This window comes from Delphinus delphis, chromosome 12 (assembly GCF_949987515.2).
Source record: "Delphinus delphis chromosome 12, mDelDel1.2, whole genome shotgun sequence".
Lineage (NCBI taxonomy): Eukaryota > Metazoa > Chordata > Mammalia > Artiodactyla > Delphinidae > Delphinus > Delphinus delphis.
The window spans coordinates 74,768,920-74,784,720 of NC_082694.2; the positions used below are offsets into that span (position 1 = coordinate 74,768,920).

The 15,801-nt window shown below is 58.5% G+C and overlaps 1 protein-coding gene across 1 annotated transcript; it reads right to left on the bottom strand.

Moving 5' to 3' along the window:
* Positions 1–4,712: 4,712 nt before the first annotated feature.
* On the bottom strand, positions 4,713–8,816 carry GDF7 (growth differentiation factor 7). The gene is made up of 2 exons (XM_060027624.1): positions 8,426–8,816; positions 4,713–5,674 (listed from the first exon to the last, which is right to left on the bottom strand). The coding sequence occupies exons 1-2, from the start codon at positions 8,814–8,816 to the stop codon at positions 4,713–4,715; spliced, it is 1,353 nt and encodes a 450-aa protein (XP_059883607.1).
* Between the last annotated feature and the right edge of the window lie 6,985 nt (positions 8,817–15,801).

Here is a 15,801-nt window from a genome sequence, read left to right on the forward strand (position 1 = left end):
GCTCTCTGGTACCTGGCCCTGGGTCGCAGCCCCGGCAGCTGGGTCAGACACGGGCATGGCAGGGAGGTAGCTGAGGGGCGGGTGGGGGCCTGGCGGAGCAGTTCATCCTCAGACGGGCTGGCTTGCCTCATCCAGGGACTCTGGGACAGTCCGGCTCGCCAACAAGGCACAGCCTCTTCTCTCCTCTGCTCCTACAGAGGCACCAGCAGCGTGGGCGCCTGCCCAAGAGTGCGGCTCTACCCACCCCGTGTGAGTCCAGGCAGAACTCAAGCAGCGCTGGCAGCGCCCCTCAGCTGGGACACACGTGAGAAAGGTCGTGACTTTGGTGAGCTGAGCCCTAACCAACCCGCCCCCCCCAAGATCGTGGCCTCCCCAGCGCCTGCCTTGCCCCAGGGGGAAATCAAAGCACCATCCAGGAAGCACCAGCAAAGGCTAAGAGTGTAATGAACACACACACACACACACACACACACACACACACACACACACACGCACGCAAAAGCTGCAGCACTTGTGAGAGCGGCTCTGGGACTGGCTCTGAGGGAACCTTCTCCAGAAAGTCACATCTGCTCTGCCTTTGAATGACGTCAGTGGGCTCTGGGGACAAAGGAGAATCCCAGAACCACGGGACCTGAGCGCTCCTCATTTTATAGGAGCAGAAGTTGAAGCTCTGAGCAGGGCGGTGGCTTCTGCAGAGATGCCTTGTGGAGCGGGTTTCCTGCGGTGGCCGTGCTGGGTGGGGCAGTTCAGTCCTGGGCGTGAGGAGGCCATGGTGGGCTCGGCCGCCAGCGCCACCCACAGCCCCTCAGAGGGGTCTAGCTGCCTCCCATTCCCACTGTCCTCTAGCTGTTAGGTTCACTCAGCCGCTGACTCCTCCCTGCCCAGGCCAGGCCCTCTCTGAGAGGACGATGCCGGCCCCTGGCCCCTTCTAACTGCTGCCTTCCAGAGCCTCCCAGCCCACCCGGCATCCCTCAGAGGCCCTCTGGCCCACAGCCCACTGAGCCAGCCCTGCTTTCTGGACCTGCAGGAGGTTCTGTGTCCTGAGAATCGTTTGTGGCCCAGAGATGGCTGCAGTGCTTTCTCTTCCTCTCACTGGATTTTCTGGAGAGCACATTCAAGAGGGGAAGAGTCTGACTCTGTGCACGAGCTGCTCTTGAAAAGCATTCAGTTCCTCTCCCTGCTTTAAGAAGGTCCGTCTACAGTCCAGAGCTATTTTCTGCTTTGAGTTTGAATGAAGTTGAGATCAGGATAAGTGACTTGTAGGGTTTGAATTACACTGGGATCACATCCACAAGGTGCTCGGTACTCCCTTGAGCACTGGTAGAAGCGAGGTTTCTACTCCGGCCGACACCTCCGAGAGCTGTCAAGGGGGAAGTCATCGCACTGGGGTGACTCGCCAATCACGCAATCCACTCCTCTTCTCCCTCCCGTGCCATGTTAGCAGTAAAATGCCAGGACAGGAGGGCGAAGGGGAGCGTGTACACGATGAATGGCACAGCTCAAGCCCGCTTCCCCAAGCTAAGCTGACAAAGCCTGCCACCCTCTCCGGAGGACCCAGCCCCCTGACTGGAAAGCCAGAATTCAGCCAGACAAGCATTGCGGCATCGGTGGGCACTGCCACCTGCCAGGGCAAGGGTCGCCCTTGGTGCAGAAGTCTGGCTTCAAGCAGCAGTGACCAGACTGCCTGGGTGTTTGACACACCTGGCACCAACCCCCTGAGGGCCCCAGCTGGCCTGCCCTGTGCTCCCCAGCCAGGGATGCCAACCCTCCCTCTCTAGCAGGAAGAGTAGTTTGAATGATCTCAACTAGCAGTACAAGATTCTCCCCTAGCAAAATGGAAAATGTGATTTACTCTGAGAGGAATACGTTGGTGACCACAGGTGAGATGGGGAGAGCCACCTTCGCTCGCAGTCCTGACACACTCCGTCCCTGATTGTCAACAGCCAGCTCTCTCACCCATGGGGATGGGAGATTCCAGCTGGGTGATTCGGCCCTGCCCCCTGGTGTCTAGAAGACAGACAGACGGTACACGGCACTACCAACTGTGCGGGCGGAACACGCTTCTCCACATCTTGACAAAGCTACTCAAACCACAGCTCTGCAGCAAAAACCTGTCTGCCTCCACACGTGATGGCCCTTTTGCTGTCTTTTTTACAAAGTGCAGCACACCATCCCCTCCATTCACCTGCTTTTAACTCTGAGACGCCAGAAGCCTGAGATGGGCCACAGTGGTCCCTGGTGGTTACATGCAGCTCTGGAGGAGATCTAGGAGGCAGGAACCGTCACTGACCAAGGACAGTGTTCCCCATCCAGGGGTGCTGCCTGGACTCAAGATGCAGGGAGATGCCCCCTTCCGCCGTCATTTACAACACCCCTTGGGAAAAGCAAGTCAACAGAGGAAACAGAAAATGAACATTTTTTTCCCGCCATAAAAAGCTCAGGCTAAATCAAGACATTTCTTCCTCCAGATTGTTTTTCCTAGTCACTAAAAAAGCATCAAATGTTTGCTTTTGTCCAAAGATATTATATAGCCTAGAATTTCTCCAAAATAATATTTAGCTATAGCTTTTCAGCTCCCTTTCTAAAACTTCTAATACCACATCTTTTAATACTTTAGTGCCATTTAAAAAATTCATTATGACAGGTATCAGAGCAATCACCATGCAATTATTATTGAAATCATAGTTTAGAAAAGGAGAGTGCGGCTTCCCTGGCAAAATTCGTAAATGTTTGCCCAGTCATTGAAATCGGATGGAAGCCACTTTGGGATTGTGTTATTTGTTCGTTTTAACCTGAAGAGACTGTTGCATTTTCAGGTTATGTATAGGTACTCACATAGCCACAGCATATAAATTCACATTATAAGTGTGCTTTCTCCTCCTTTGGGGGAACTTTAAAGGACAAAAAGGACTCAGGTGGGACCTTAAATAAATTAGCTGTATCTAAATCTTTCAACTTCCTCTTTCTCTCTTAAGAGTGTAATCACTGAGAATTAAAATTTGTATAAATTGTCTTGGACCTTAGCATCCAAGACAAGAAGGGCAAGATGAATGCCTCTTGGAGACCCTAAAGGAGAAAGCCCAGCACAGCCATAAACGGGAGGACCCAGGAGGGCTGCAGGGTTTCTCAAGGAAGCCCTCGGAGCCCCAAACAGGTGGAATCCAACTGGTTTCTCTTCCCTCTCCCAACCATTTACACAGGCCACAGAGGACTCCCAGGCAGAAATGAACCAAACAGGACCACAAAGTCTGGCATGTTCGACCTCCCTTTTACATGGACAGACACTCCCACCATCAGCAAGAATCCTGGGAGCAAAATACAGAGACTGGGGGATAGGCTTCCACCTCCGGCCCCCATACCGCCACACTTCTAAAGGGGCCACAGCAGCCGAGCTGCAGATGCCCGTCCACGGAGCAAGTAGGGGAGGGGCCGACCTGCCTCCTGCTCTGAACCACTGGGTTGTGGGGAGTTGAAATCTCACAAAAGCACTTCTGTGTGGCTTCGCTTCCCGTTACTATCGCACTGCCAAAAACCACAGCAACAATACAGTGAAAGCACGTCAAAGCCGACACAGCCTTGATAGCTGAGCACAAGCACGTGTTGGCCACTCGAGGGCACCATTTGGAGGGGGCTGTGCCTACCCGGCAGACAAGCCCCAGTCCTCTGCAGGAGTCCGCCCTAGGACACCTCCGGGCCTCTTTCAAACCCTAGGAGCCTCCTCCCAGCTCCTTAGGAAAACCTCCTGGCAGGTCTCTAGGGAAAGCCATAGCGCCCCCTTTCCCCATCCCCAGACATTGCACTAGCTTCCTCCTGCGCGCCCCCAAGGCACTGCGGACACCGCGGTCTACCCAGCTTAGGAGCTGCAGAAACTGACAGATGCCGCGCACCCCCGAACCGATGACATGTCAGGTCAGACTGGCGCTTTAAAACCTCTCCCCCATCTCACCTCCCCGCTCCGAAAACTTTCTTTCCACTTTCTAGATCATTCCCAATTGGAATTTGTATTTTTTAAAAAAGGTAGTGCTGACCGTTGCAGAGATCTGGGAAGCTCCACAATGCAGTCTTTCCGACAAATGTTCCTTTTCAAAACTGGGAGAATGTTAGATTTTGAAAGTTCGAGGAAAAAGATAACGCCTTTTGCAGCGGTTCCTCCCCAGAATAAATGGCCCCGATGCAACGCAAGCCTTCGGAAAGGGCATTACAGCCCTTCCGTCGGTCTCAGGTGCAACACCGGGAACTCTGCCCCCCAGCGGGCCGTGCCCCACACTCAGCCGGAAACAAAAAGGGGTGAAATGAGACTCAAGTATCCCTTTAGCTCCCCTATGCTGAAGCCCCCAATTCCCTAACCCGTTTCTACCCGATTTGGTGCCGGTTACTGTAACAGCAATGCAAAGCCATCCTCCTCCCAAAAGGGGGCGGTGGGCGCAATGGTGATCTGTTTGCAAAATACACATGACTGTGACATTCGGTAGCGTCAAGGTCATCTCTTCCCAGGGCTTTCGGATGCTTCCACCGTAAACGTGCGCATGAGGGACGAAGTGTGTGGGTGTGAGTGTTGGTGTGTGAACGTGCGCTCTTCCTCCTCCGTGCGGCCGCCGGGCCAGACTCCGACACGCAGCCACGCTAGGTGACAGGCTCGGCCCGAAGCTGCTCTCAGCGGGGAGTCCTTGGTGGCGCGGCTGCCCCCTCCCTGGCCCGGCCTGGCCCGCATGCTACCTGCAGCCGCACGCCTCCACCACCATGTCCTCGTATTGCTTGTAGACCACGTTGTTGGCGGCGTCGATGTAGAGGATACTGATGGGGCTGAGGCGCGCGGGCACGCAGCAGGAGGCCGGCGCTGCATCCGGCGCCATGGAGTTGAGCAGTGTCTGAATGATGGCGTGGTTGGTGGGCTCAAGGTGCGAGCGCAGCGGGAAGTCGCAAACGCCCTCGCAGTGGTACGCTTCGTAGTCCAGCGGCGCGATGATCCAGTCGTCCCAGCCCAGCTCCTTGAAGTCCACGTGCAGGGGCTTGCGGCTACAGCGGCTCCGGCCCCTGCGCCCGTGACTCCGGCCCTCGCCCCCGCCGCTGCCCTGCGCTGCCCGAGTCCCGGCTAACGCCGTCCGCCGCCGCCTGCGGCCGCCGATGACCGCCGTCGGCAACCCCATGCCAGGTCCCTGATCCGGCGGCGGCTCCGCTGCCAGTGCGGCCGCGAGCGCGCGGGCCTGGGCGCGGATCTCTCGGAACAGGCTCTCCTTCTTCTGCGTGCGGGAGGAGACGACCAGCAGCGCGCGCTCCTCCGCCGCCGCCGCTCCGCCTCCGCCCCGCGAGTCGAAGCCCAGCAGCCGCAGTGCCAGTGGGACCGGCGCGGGACCCGCCACTCCGCGCAGCAAGAGGCAGAACGCGCGGGTGGCGCGCGGCTCCCGGCGGTGGCGCCGCAAGGCGTCCGCCACGTCGAACACCTCCCAGCGCGCGGTGTCCAGGGGCTCGGCGGCCCGGGAATGCAGCAAGCGAGGCGCGCGCGCGGCGCTGGGGCACGTGGACAGCAGCAGCAACGGGGGAGTCGCGCTGCCGGGGCCCCGCTCCGGAGACTCGCGGCGCAGCACACGCAGCTCCGCGCCCACCACCTCGTCGGCGTCGGGAAGGCTGGACACGTCGAACAGGAAGTTCAGGCCGGTCTCCGCTGCCGATTCGTCTGCCGGGGACGGGCAGAGACAGAGAAAGAGCGGTGTGAGAGCGAAGCCGGCACGCCTGGCCGCGGGGCCTCCTAACTGCAAATAGCAACTACTCTGGACGTGAGAACAAGGCTCGCTGGAGCCGGCGCCTGACCGGGCGTCTCGGCTCCAGCCGGAAAGCCGCCAGCCTGGTCCGGAAGAAAGGGAGCCTTAGGTTCAGATTATCTGGATCTGGGTTTTCGTTCATCGAGCCAAACGATTTCCGACAACCCACGGACATCAACTGAACGCACCCCCTCACCCGAGACCAAGACTTAAGGCCACTACAGTCCACTGCCTGCCCCAGAGCCATGGGTTTTCGAAGACGAGGTCGGAGGCCAGATTTTCAGCCGCTGGCAGAAAGAAGGCCCGGTGGGCGCATCAGAGGTCGTGTGCCTCTTCAAGACCTGGAGGCCAGGCCGGCCGCGGTAAGGGGACTGCTGGTTATGGCCCTGCTTAGCCGCCAAGAGAGCCTCGGAGTCCCGGTTGCGCGAAAACGGAAAATTCTTGTCCCCTGTAAACTGCTTCTGCTACCTCTCTTCCCCAGCCCAGCCTGGACATTCCAGCCGGCCACGATCTCCCATGCAGGCGGGGGCTCGTCTAGAAGGGGAACGCGCCCTCAGGGCTGCAGAAACCCTTTAGTGCCTCCAGCCTCCTCGCTTTGCTGAAGGAGAACTGAGGCCCAGATTAGGGGCCCGGCTCAGCCCCTGGTCGCGATGGGGAACTCCAGGCTCAGCTTCTCCCAGTGTTTCCGCCACCTCCGACGGAGGGGAAAGGCGGCAAAGGAGCGCAAGCAACCTTCTGGGAAGGGTTTGAGGCAGCCGGGACTGCCTTGCTGCAGTGAGGGCAGCGAACCGAGTGAGGTCTCCCCGCCAGTACCCTCTGGTCCCCTCGCAGACTTATTCTTTCCCTCCGTTATGACTCAACTCGGGCTTTGGGATTTTACTTCTGGTTGTGGGCACTTTTTTCTTTTGGGGCTCAGAAAGGAAAAAAGAGTTGAAATTCCACCAAACAGCAGATAAGGAGCTCCCTTTGAAGAAGGTCATATGGTTTCGTTTTGCCCCAAACGCGAAGAGACTGTGCACACTCCCCCCACTATTGGAAATTTGCTCACCAACCACAGATGCCATGCCATCGACTCCTGGGGTCTGAAGTCTGGGTGCTGCGGTGACCTCAGGCAGCCCTGCTCCAAGCTGAGGCTCAGGGTGGAGAGGGAAGCAGGAGAGGCCCTGGGCAAGTGCTCCCCACCCCTCCCCCGTGCTTTCTCCCAAGGGCTTGCTCGCTGCCACACTTTCTCTGAGCTTCTGCAGCCCCTCTCAGCTTTGAGATGCTGCCCCTGCATCCTCTCCCTCCAGAGAGAGGAAGGAGAGACGGCCTTACTAGCCTTGCCAACCAAGCAGAGCTCCCCAGGAAAGGATTCAGCTCAGGCTGAGACCACTGAAGGCCTAACTCGACCTAAGAAAGAACATCTGGTGCCTCTACAAGCTTAGGGCCCTGCACATCTCACCTCTCCCACAGCTGGGAGCCCACTCTGCAGAATTAGGACTGGGGCCTTCCCTGGCTCTGTACACCAGGACCTGGGCTCCCTATGAGTACCCTAGCATCCCATCCAGGATGCATGCCAGGCCCTCGGAGAATGCTTGAAAGTTCCCACCAGACTATGAGGCCATTTGGGCCCAGGATGCCCCTGTATCCCAGATAAAGCAGTCTGTGTAGACGTTATGTGTATGTTGGAGGGGGCGAGAGATTTGATCTCTGCCCCGCCTCTACCTGCTTTCCCAGCTAGGGTCGGGCATATACAACCCCCAGTGGCTCCCAGGCAGGACCTGGATTGCAGCAGCACTTAACTTTCCGGCCCTATTTGCCTTTCTTTCCTTTCTGCCTTCCATTCTGGGTCTCTGGCTGGATAGAGTTAAGGCCGAAATTACTTGCATTTCCTCCTGAAATTAGTTAAATTTTCCCTATCTGTCTGTTTTAATGGCTTCAATAGAGATTAATAAAATCCAGATGACACTCACCGACCACCACAGTCTCACCTAAGTCCTACCTTTGGAGGGCTCAGGGTGGAGTAAGGTGGGGTACTTGGTCCCAGAGAAGCCTGCATTCCTGCAGCGTCGCTGGCCCTCCTCTCCTCTCTACACAACCGGAGTCCTTCACCTCTGGCTCCCCCAGGGGCCTAGCACAAGGCAGGCACCCATAGCTACACACCTCTACCCAGACGCAGCCTGCTTAGAAGGGCCCTCCCCATACCTGGTGGTGCCACCAGCCTCTCCAGAACCATTTACTTTAGTCTGATGCCTGCTGTGTCCCGCATTCTCCTCATTTCCCCCAGTTTGTACGGCCCCCCGCAAGACTGGGAACTGCAGAGCAACGAAGCAGCCGCCGCCACCACCACTGCGCAGTCCCTCTGGGCCGGACCCCCTCCTTGCTTCTCCGGATCTCCAAAACAGCCTGCCTCCTCGAGGGGACCCGCCGGCCGGCAGGGCCCGGGCAGCCCGGCAGAGGGACGGGCTCAGCCCTCCGGGGCCGGGCCCCGCAAGCTGCCGCGGCTCTAGCCACAGTCCAGGCGCTGCGGGTTCGGGTGCGTGGGCCTCGGCGAACTTTCTAACACCTGAGGCTGGGATATGCGGGGAGCAAGGCCCCCCGAATGGAATGGTGCCGGGACAAGGCTCCGGCGGTGACCTCAGCCTAGGACCCGACAGGATGGACTAGCGCAGTGGAGGTGTGAGTACCTTGGGTCGCCTGGTCTGCGAAGCCGGTGATTGTGTCCGCGCGGCTGTGGCGGCCAGAACCCGAGGTGGAGGCGGCGACTGCCCCGGCCGGAGCCCTCCCGGCCAGGCTCCGGTAAAGCGACATCATGAATTGGTGCGGCACCACCGAGCCGTTCCTGAAGCCGGAGCCCGCGGCGCGGCGCGCGGCACGGGGCCCGGGAGCCGCGGCGGCCGGGGCAGCGGAGGCGCCCGCAGTCGCGGCGAGGGTCCTCCCGCCGCCGCCGCCGCCCCCCGGACTCCCGGTCGGCCCTGCCCCCGCCGCTCGCAGCACGGCGGCCGCTTCGAGCCCGTCGCGGGGGCGGCAAGCGCTCAGCAGCCAGAGGCACAGCGCGGCGGCCGCGCTCAGGTCCATGGGCTCCGAGGGCCAGGCGGGCGGGCGGCGCGGGCTCCGTGGCTTCGGGAAGTCCCCCGGCGCCTTTTGAACATAGTGTTTAATAATGGGGGAAGTGTGCGCAGCAAGCTGCGGCCCCCCCTCTCTCCCACCCCACCCCCGCCCAACGCCCGGAGCAGCGCCCCCTGCTGAACACTCGAGCGGCAGCGCCGCGCCCCCTACTCCGGCCTAACGCTGAGCCCAGGGCCGGAGCCTCCTCCCCCAGCCGAAGCGCTTCGCCCCCACTCTCGCTAGGCGAGTGTCACCGGCCGGAGGCTCCCGCGACAAACCGGGGCGCCACCTCGCTCTCCCAGGGCAAAGTGACCCCCTCCGCCCTCGCTGCGCCCGGGCCAAATGCGCCCTCGGGAGTCAGAGGCTCCGAGATATCGCGCGTACCCGCCCAGCGTCTTCCCTACTCCCCTGCGGAGAAGCACCCGCCCCCCGCCCGCTCCTGTACTGCAGGGGCCCGAGACGCCAGAAGTGCGGCCGCGGAGGGGCTCGGCCTCGCCTGTCAGTGCCACGATCCCGTGGCCACCGCGCACAGAAAGGCCACCAGGGCGCGCAGGGTTGACACAAAAGCGCGTTTTTGATCACCGGTTCTGCGGTTCCCCACCCTGGCACAGCTTCCAAAGATCGGAGCGGGAGGCCGGAGCCGGGGAGGAGACCCGTAGGGAAGAGAGGGCTAGCGGCTGGAAGGGCAGGCCGGAAGGACAGCGGGACAAGGACCGACGGTCGAAAACCAAAGGTTTGGGCGCTGAACACGCGCTTAGACGGGAGCCAGGATCTTAAAGGAGCTCAAGAACTACGAAGGCAGCCCCAGGGTGATGAGGGGACTCCCGCGCGGGAGCGGCTCCCCGAGTTCGTCTGTGCATCGAAAGTGAGGACCTTCCGCCCGCCTCCCAGGGGTCCGGCTAACAGAAACGGGCTACCGGGTATGTTGGGGCGCGGGCAGAGCCGGGAGGGCGGGCGGTGAAGAGCCTCGGGGTGGCGCCTCCGTACTTCCTTCCCGGGCCTCGGTTCTCCCGCAGGGCGGGGGGTGGATGGAGGGGGCGCCCGGGACCGCAGTCGCGCGGGCAGCTTGGCACTTGGGTCCGCAGCCCGCAGGGGTAGGTCCCCGGGAGGCCACATCTCAGGGAGACGCGCCAGGGAGGGTGGTCGTCGGCGGGTGTCGGCTTAGCTCCACCAGCAGCCCGGACATCCGTCGAATGCGGGAAAGCCCAGCGGATGGACAATCCGCTGTTGCGCGGATGGCGGGCTGCAGCCGGACGGCTGGAGCCGGACGTATCCCCGTAGCAGGGCAGGCGCGTCCTTTTATTTTAAAATTATGTTTGCTACCGAACTGGAAATCTAGGCGGGGGTAGTGCGTCACAGTTACTTTGAGTGGGCGATCAGCGGCAGCCCGACGCCACCGGACCCAAAGCCGCGTGAGTCCCTCTCTCGCCCGGCTGCCCCGCACTCTGACCCACGGAAGACGCCCGGCCCGGGGAGCTCCTGGGCCGACTGCGGCCCCAGGCTTCTGAGCTCCCCAACACCCGCTGCTTCGTCCCAAGCGAGCTCCTCAGTCGTCGCCCTGCCGACCACCGCGGAGATGCAGCGCCCGCTCAGCTGGGGACTTTGGGCCACACACCTCTCGGGGTCGTATGGGAGCAGGAGAGGCCTGGCAAAAGGTCGTAACTCTCGGACCCCAGGCGGATCAGGGGGGCGGAGGAAAAAGGCCTGAGGTTCGCGTGGGAATGACTGGGCAGGAAGGGTGGTGGGAGGCTGGGATGACCGGGGCTGCATTAACCCACCTTGCCTTTGGGACCGAGGGCAGAGAGCCCCGACAAGGTCGTGGTCACGGGTCTTCCTCTCTGCGTGGTCCCGGTACAGAGCGGCCCTGCACGAACCCACGCAGGCTGTCTGGCAGAGCCGCCCCCTAGAGACACTGGTCAGTCAAAATAGTGGCCGCCCAGCCACCGGTCTCTCCGCTCATGCCGGTGCTGCGTCCCTGCTGTCTTTCTTGGCCTCCTTTCCTCCTTCAGCCACGCACAGTCTTCGGAAGTTTTGCACGTCATCTCGTCTGTGATTTGCACAAACACCCTAGGAGCCCTGAGCTGGGGTCAAGTAGCCCTGGTTCTGGTCATGGCTTTGCTCTTAACAACCAGTCCCTTGCATCATCTGGGCTTCGACTTCTCCAGCTGTGTGAGGGAGAGAATGGAAGGGTTCTGGCCCAGGCTTGGTACAGCAGGTGCCAAATAAACATTTGTTAATTACATGATCCCTCCACCTTGAGGTCACCTTGGGACTTAGGAATTAGGGACGGCTTGGGGGCCATGTGCTCTTGCTGTCCCTGTGGGAGCAGGCTATTAAGCTTCTTTGAGACTGAATTTCCTCTTCTATAAAATGGGGAGATTCTCACTTCAGGAAGGTGGTGTGTGTCCAGGATAACAGGCTGGCACAGAGGAGGCTCAGTCGCCCTGCATCTGTTAGTCTGTTCTGGGTCCCCAGGGAGCTGATGGCCAAGCGAGAAGTAGCTTGTAGGCACCGGAAGGCTCTGGAGGAGACTGCTGGGGGGAGGGGTGTGGGGTGCTGCTGCTTGAGCCAACACGCAGCAGCTGCGTGTGCTTGAGCCAGGCCTTAGCTGCTGTCACCTGTGTTTCTTGGTCTGTAAAATGAGGCAATGATGCATTCATTCATTGTTTATCCCTCCCTCTATTCGTTCCTTCTTTCCAGTAAATACCGTGAGCAGCCTTCCATGTGTTGTGGATTCAGCAACGCACAGGACAAACGCATGGAGCTTTTGTAAGGGCAGAAGAGACAGGAAACACGTAGATCCGTAAATGTGCGTGAATGTACAGTGCACTGTTAGGTGGTTCAAAGTAAAGTGATGGGAAGGGGGGATGGAGGGCCTTTTTGACCAGCCACACTGAAGGGGAGGGAGGAAGGGACACTTGGGCCATGTCTGGCTCCCTTTCCTTCCTCTCAAATATTGATGATAACTGTCAATAATGGTCACTGTTAACCAAATAGTGATGGTTCTTCTCCAAGTGCCAGGGGCCCTGGCAACTGCTTAACGTAACTCATGTCACTTCATTCTCACCACTGCTGTGTCCTGTGAGGTAGGTATTATTATTCCCATTTTATTGACAAAGAAAGTTGAGTCGCAAAGAAATTTAACCCCTTTCCCAGGTCACCTAGTGAGTGGCAGAGCCTGCAGTCAGCAACGCTTGGCTTGGCAAAGGGTTACCTCTGGCTGCCCAGAGGGGAGGTGAGATTGTGGGGGGCTGGACCTGCAACACTCTCCCTAACTCCAATGGAGAGGCAGAGGGTCCTGGCTTTCCTTGCAAGCTCTTTGGGAAATTCTTGGCAGAAAAAGAACTCTCAGGTCCAGGTGAGGATTATGAAAGCATCGTCTTAGGGACTCCTTCCTGCCTCTGGCGTCAGCTGGGAGCTCACAACACCCGCCACTGAACACACTCTGTCATCACCGACACCAAGGCCTGCCGTGACTGGAAAATCCACGGAGCTCAGAGTAGGACGAGCTAGTAGGAGCACGTGGTGCAATGGCTAAGTTTACATGATGTGACATGATGGCCTAGCGAGTCAGGCCCACGGTGAGGGCTTGTTGACCAGGACTCTGAATGCCCTGTCCAGAGCTTCCCTGGGACCCATGACTGAGCATCAGTCTGGAGTGCAGGCAGCACCCTCCCTGAGCACAGAGGAACTTGAGACCAGGAGTTCCCAGCCCTCTATCCCTGACTCTGTGAAGCTGAAGCCTTCTGGTGAGCAGGTGGCCTTTTGGGGCCACAGTGTCAGGCTGGCCCAGGCTTGCTTGGGGCTTCCTCCTGGGGGACACGAGGAGCCTTTGGTAGGTGGGCCAGGCAGGAGGGAGCTAGTGTTCCCAGCCTGAAGACCCGGAAGTTGTATCCTACCTGCTGCAAAGTGCATTTTGAAGGTGGATTCCTATTGCTCTGTGTTGCCCCAGTCACTGTGCAGCTGGGAATGAGGCTCAGGGGCCGGTGCAGGAAGTTTAGAGAAGGCTGGGAGAAAACTGGGGCTGGAGTTCCAACTTCTGTTCTTTATCAGTCTGAAGACCACCCCCCCAGTCTCCCAAGAGCACCAGACTTCAGCTGTTAGCTCCTCAGAGAGGGGAGATGAGAGTGGCACCAACAGGGGGAGGAGGGGAAAAGCAGCCTGTTTGGGGGCGGGGTGTTTCTTGACTGGGGTGGGCAGGAGCTGTCCCCATATTCTCAACCCCAGATCCTTCCCTCAGAGAGCACTTTGCCGCTCATCTGTCCTTTGCAGAAGCTGTTTGCTTTCTCTGACCACCAGGTTTCTGACTCAGGTCCTAGAATCCAAGGATCTGAGGAATATTTTGGATTATTTGTACCTACTTTTCATGTTATGCCTGATTCACCACAAACTGCTACCCGGGCTGTGCTTGCATACCTGAAGAGGTGGGAACTCCCGCCCAATCCCAGGCAGCCTTCTGATAGCTCTGAAGGTGGGGAAGTCTGCACGTGAGACCCGTGAGAGCCACCACACCTCTCAAAGGCACCTCTGCTGATGGAAGTTCACACGCCACCTGGGAACATGAGCTGGCACACTGGCTTGATGCCACTTAGGAAGCTAGTCTTGGATTCTCCCAGCTTGAACCACTGGAAATTGGAACCCCCCCACCCCCACTGCAGCCTGCTCAGTCTAGAGCCAGTGCCTCCTGCCACACCAGGCATGAGGCCCCACGTCTGATGACAAGAGCATCAGAAGTTTCCTTAGAGATGCCCTGCTCTACACCTTGCAGTGCCCACGTAGGGCATCCAAGCCCCCAAGGAGGGAAAGGGATCAGTACCCTGTCATTTGGCATCACAGCCACCAGGGATGATGGGGCCCCTCTGTGATCCTGTGCCTTTGCTCTCTGTGCAGCTTAGAAGGTCTCTTCCCAGCTCTGCCCTGGGTACCCTGGAGGTGAGGAAGAGGATGGATGAGGGCTCAGCCTCCACCCTGTCCTTTGTTAGGGGTTCTGGGTCCCTGCAGCCCAGCACTATTGTGGAAGGTAAAAAAGATGCCCCCTGGCTATCTGGCTAACCTGGCTAACCATGTTGATGGTTCCCGAGAGTCAGAGGCCAGAATTCAAATCTGGCCTCTATCCTTGGACCGCAAGTCCCTTGGCCCTTCCTGGCTTTTGATCCCCAAAGGCACAGTGAGGTTGACAATCAAATGTCCACCGAGGGTCCACCTGTGAGAGGTGGAGAGCATGAGAGGATGGGACCCAGTGCCAGGGACCTAGCCAGGAACCTGCCCGCAGTGTGGACCTACCATGGCTGTTGTGATTCAGAGCTGGAGAGGGTTAGAGGTGAGGAGGCACGGTTAGCCTGCGGCTCTGCCCCAAGAAGGTGTCCCTGGGAGGGCGGGGGAGGGAAGATGGTGACAACAGACTTCAGCGGGAGCTACCTACCAGCACATCTGGTGCTGTTGTTCTCCATTCAGCCAGACGTGGGCTGCAGCCATCTCCCGCAGAAAGACCAGGGATGCGGCTGTGGGTATGGGGAGCTCCCATCAGGGCTCTGGCTCAGTCCCATCTGATGTCCGGGTCTGGGCTTCCTCAGGCTCAGAAGCATTTCCCATGCTCAGTGGAGGGCTGCCTCCCCCCAGGTTACCCAGGGCAACAGCTCTGGCATCCACAGCAGGGTTGGCTGCAGCCTGGCCCCTGGCCACTGGCTTGGCCTACCTTTGAGTGGGGAGGGGAAGGGACCGAGAAGAAGGGAGTGAGATAGCTTCTTTTCCAGAAGTTTCACGGGGGACCTCTCAGAGCCCTTCCTTGGGTATGGGACAAATGGCAGCAGGCTGGCGGATACTGCCATCTGCTGGTCACTGGGTATAACAGCATCACAGTGTGGCTGAACTCCCTCCTGCTCGGATTTACAGACCAGGCCAGTCTGGGAGAAGACTCAGGAACCCCTGCACCCGCACCCTGCAGTTGAACCAGCTTACCTGGAGCTCTAAGGTATCCTGGGAGTTGAGGGGACAAGGATGACACACCTCCGCTGAGGTCAGGAAAGAAACTAGAATATGGGGTCATGATAAAGACCTGCCTTCCAATCTACCTTTGCAGTGCACCAGGTTTGTGACCTTGATTAAGTTAATTAACCAGTCAACCTCCATCTTTAAATGGAGACAGGGATTCCTACCTGTCAGGTGTGCGTAAGAATAAAGGAAACAAAGTAGGTAAAGTCCTTACCATAGTGCCTGGCTCAATAAATGGTGGCTTTTACAGTTTTCTAATTAAGTAAGCCCTGGTTTAACCAGTTGGAAGGCTAATTTAACCTGTCCATCCAGTCTCCTCTGTACGGCCACTGTCTTTGAGGCATTTCCCCTCTATGAGTATCACTAGTCTGAAGTTGTGTCTCCATTAGATTTTTCTTGGAGACCTTTGTGGACACATAATATTAAAACAAAACAAACTACTTTTGGAATAAAAACTGGCAATTCTTAGAATGTGCAGTGATTCGGAATGCCCAGTCCTCCAATCTTGGTCAGATAGGAGCCCAGGGTTTCTGTTCTAGACACACAATGAGTAGGGAACCAAACTGTCCTCTTTGCCTGGGAAGATAGGTGCTAACAGATGTCAGGAGCAGAGTTGGAGGACCCAGAAGTTGCGTCCCCCAGTCCAGGATGTGAGACTTTGCAGACGCCCCAGAGGATGAGGACATTGGGACCAAAATGTCTCATGGTTCCCACAGCAGAGTGTCGGGCAGGAGCGTGACGGGGCTGAGCCAGGGACCTGGTGTCGCCAAGTTGGGTGGCCTGTCTCAGGTCTTCTGGCCCACATGGCAAAGGCATCTGTGAGCTCCTCAGGGGGCTAGTCTCTGAGGCTGCCCTGCAAAGGGTGAGGCTGCCTACAAAACTGGGGACTTGGCCTTAAGCCACAGCAACCCCCGTGTGCTTCCCACATGCCTGGGTAGCTGATCCACCTCTAAGTAATACCTTA

What these genes read in the sequence shown, in the direction of transcription:
- GDF7 (XM_060027624.1), bottom strand. Translation starts at nt 8,816, where the DNA reads ATGGACCTGAGCGCGGCCGCCGCGCTGTGCCTCTGGCTGCTGAGCGCT. An exon ending in CGCAGACCAGGCGACCCAAG is followed by an intron (nt 5,675 to 8,425) that starts GTACTCACACCT and finishes CGTCCCCGGCAG; the next exon opens with ACGAATCGGCAGCGGAGACC.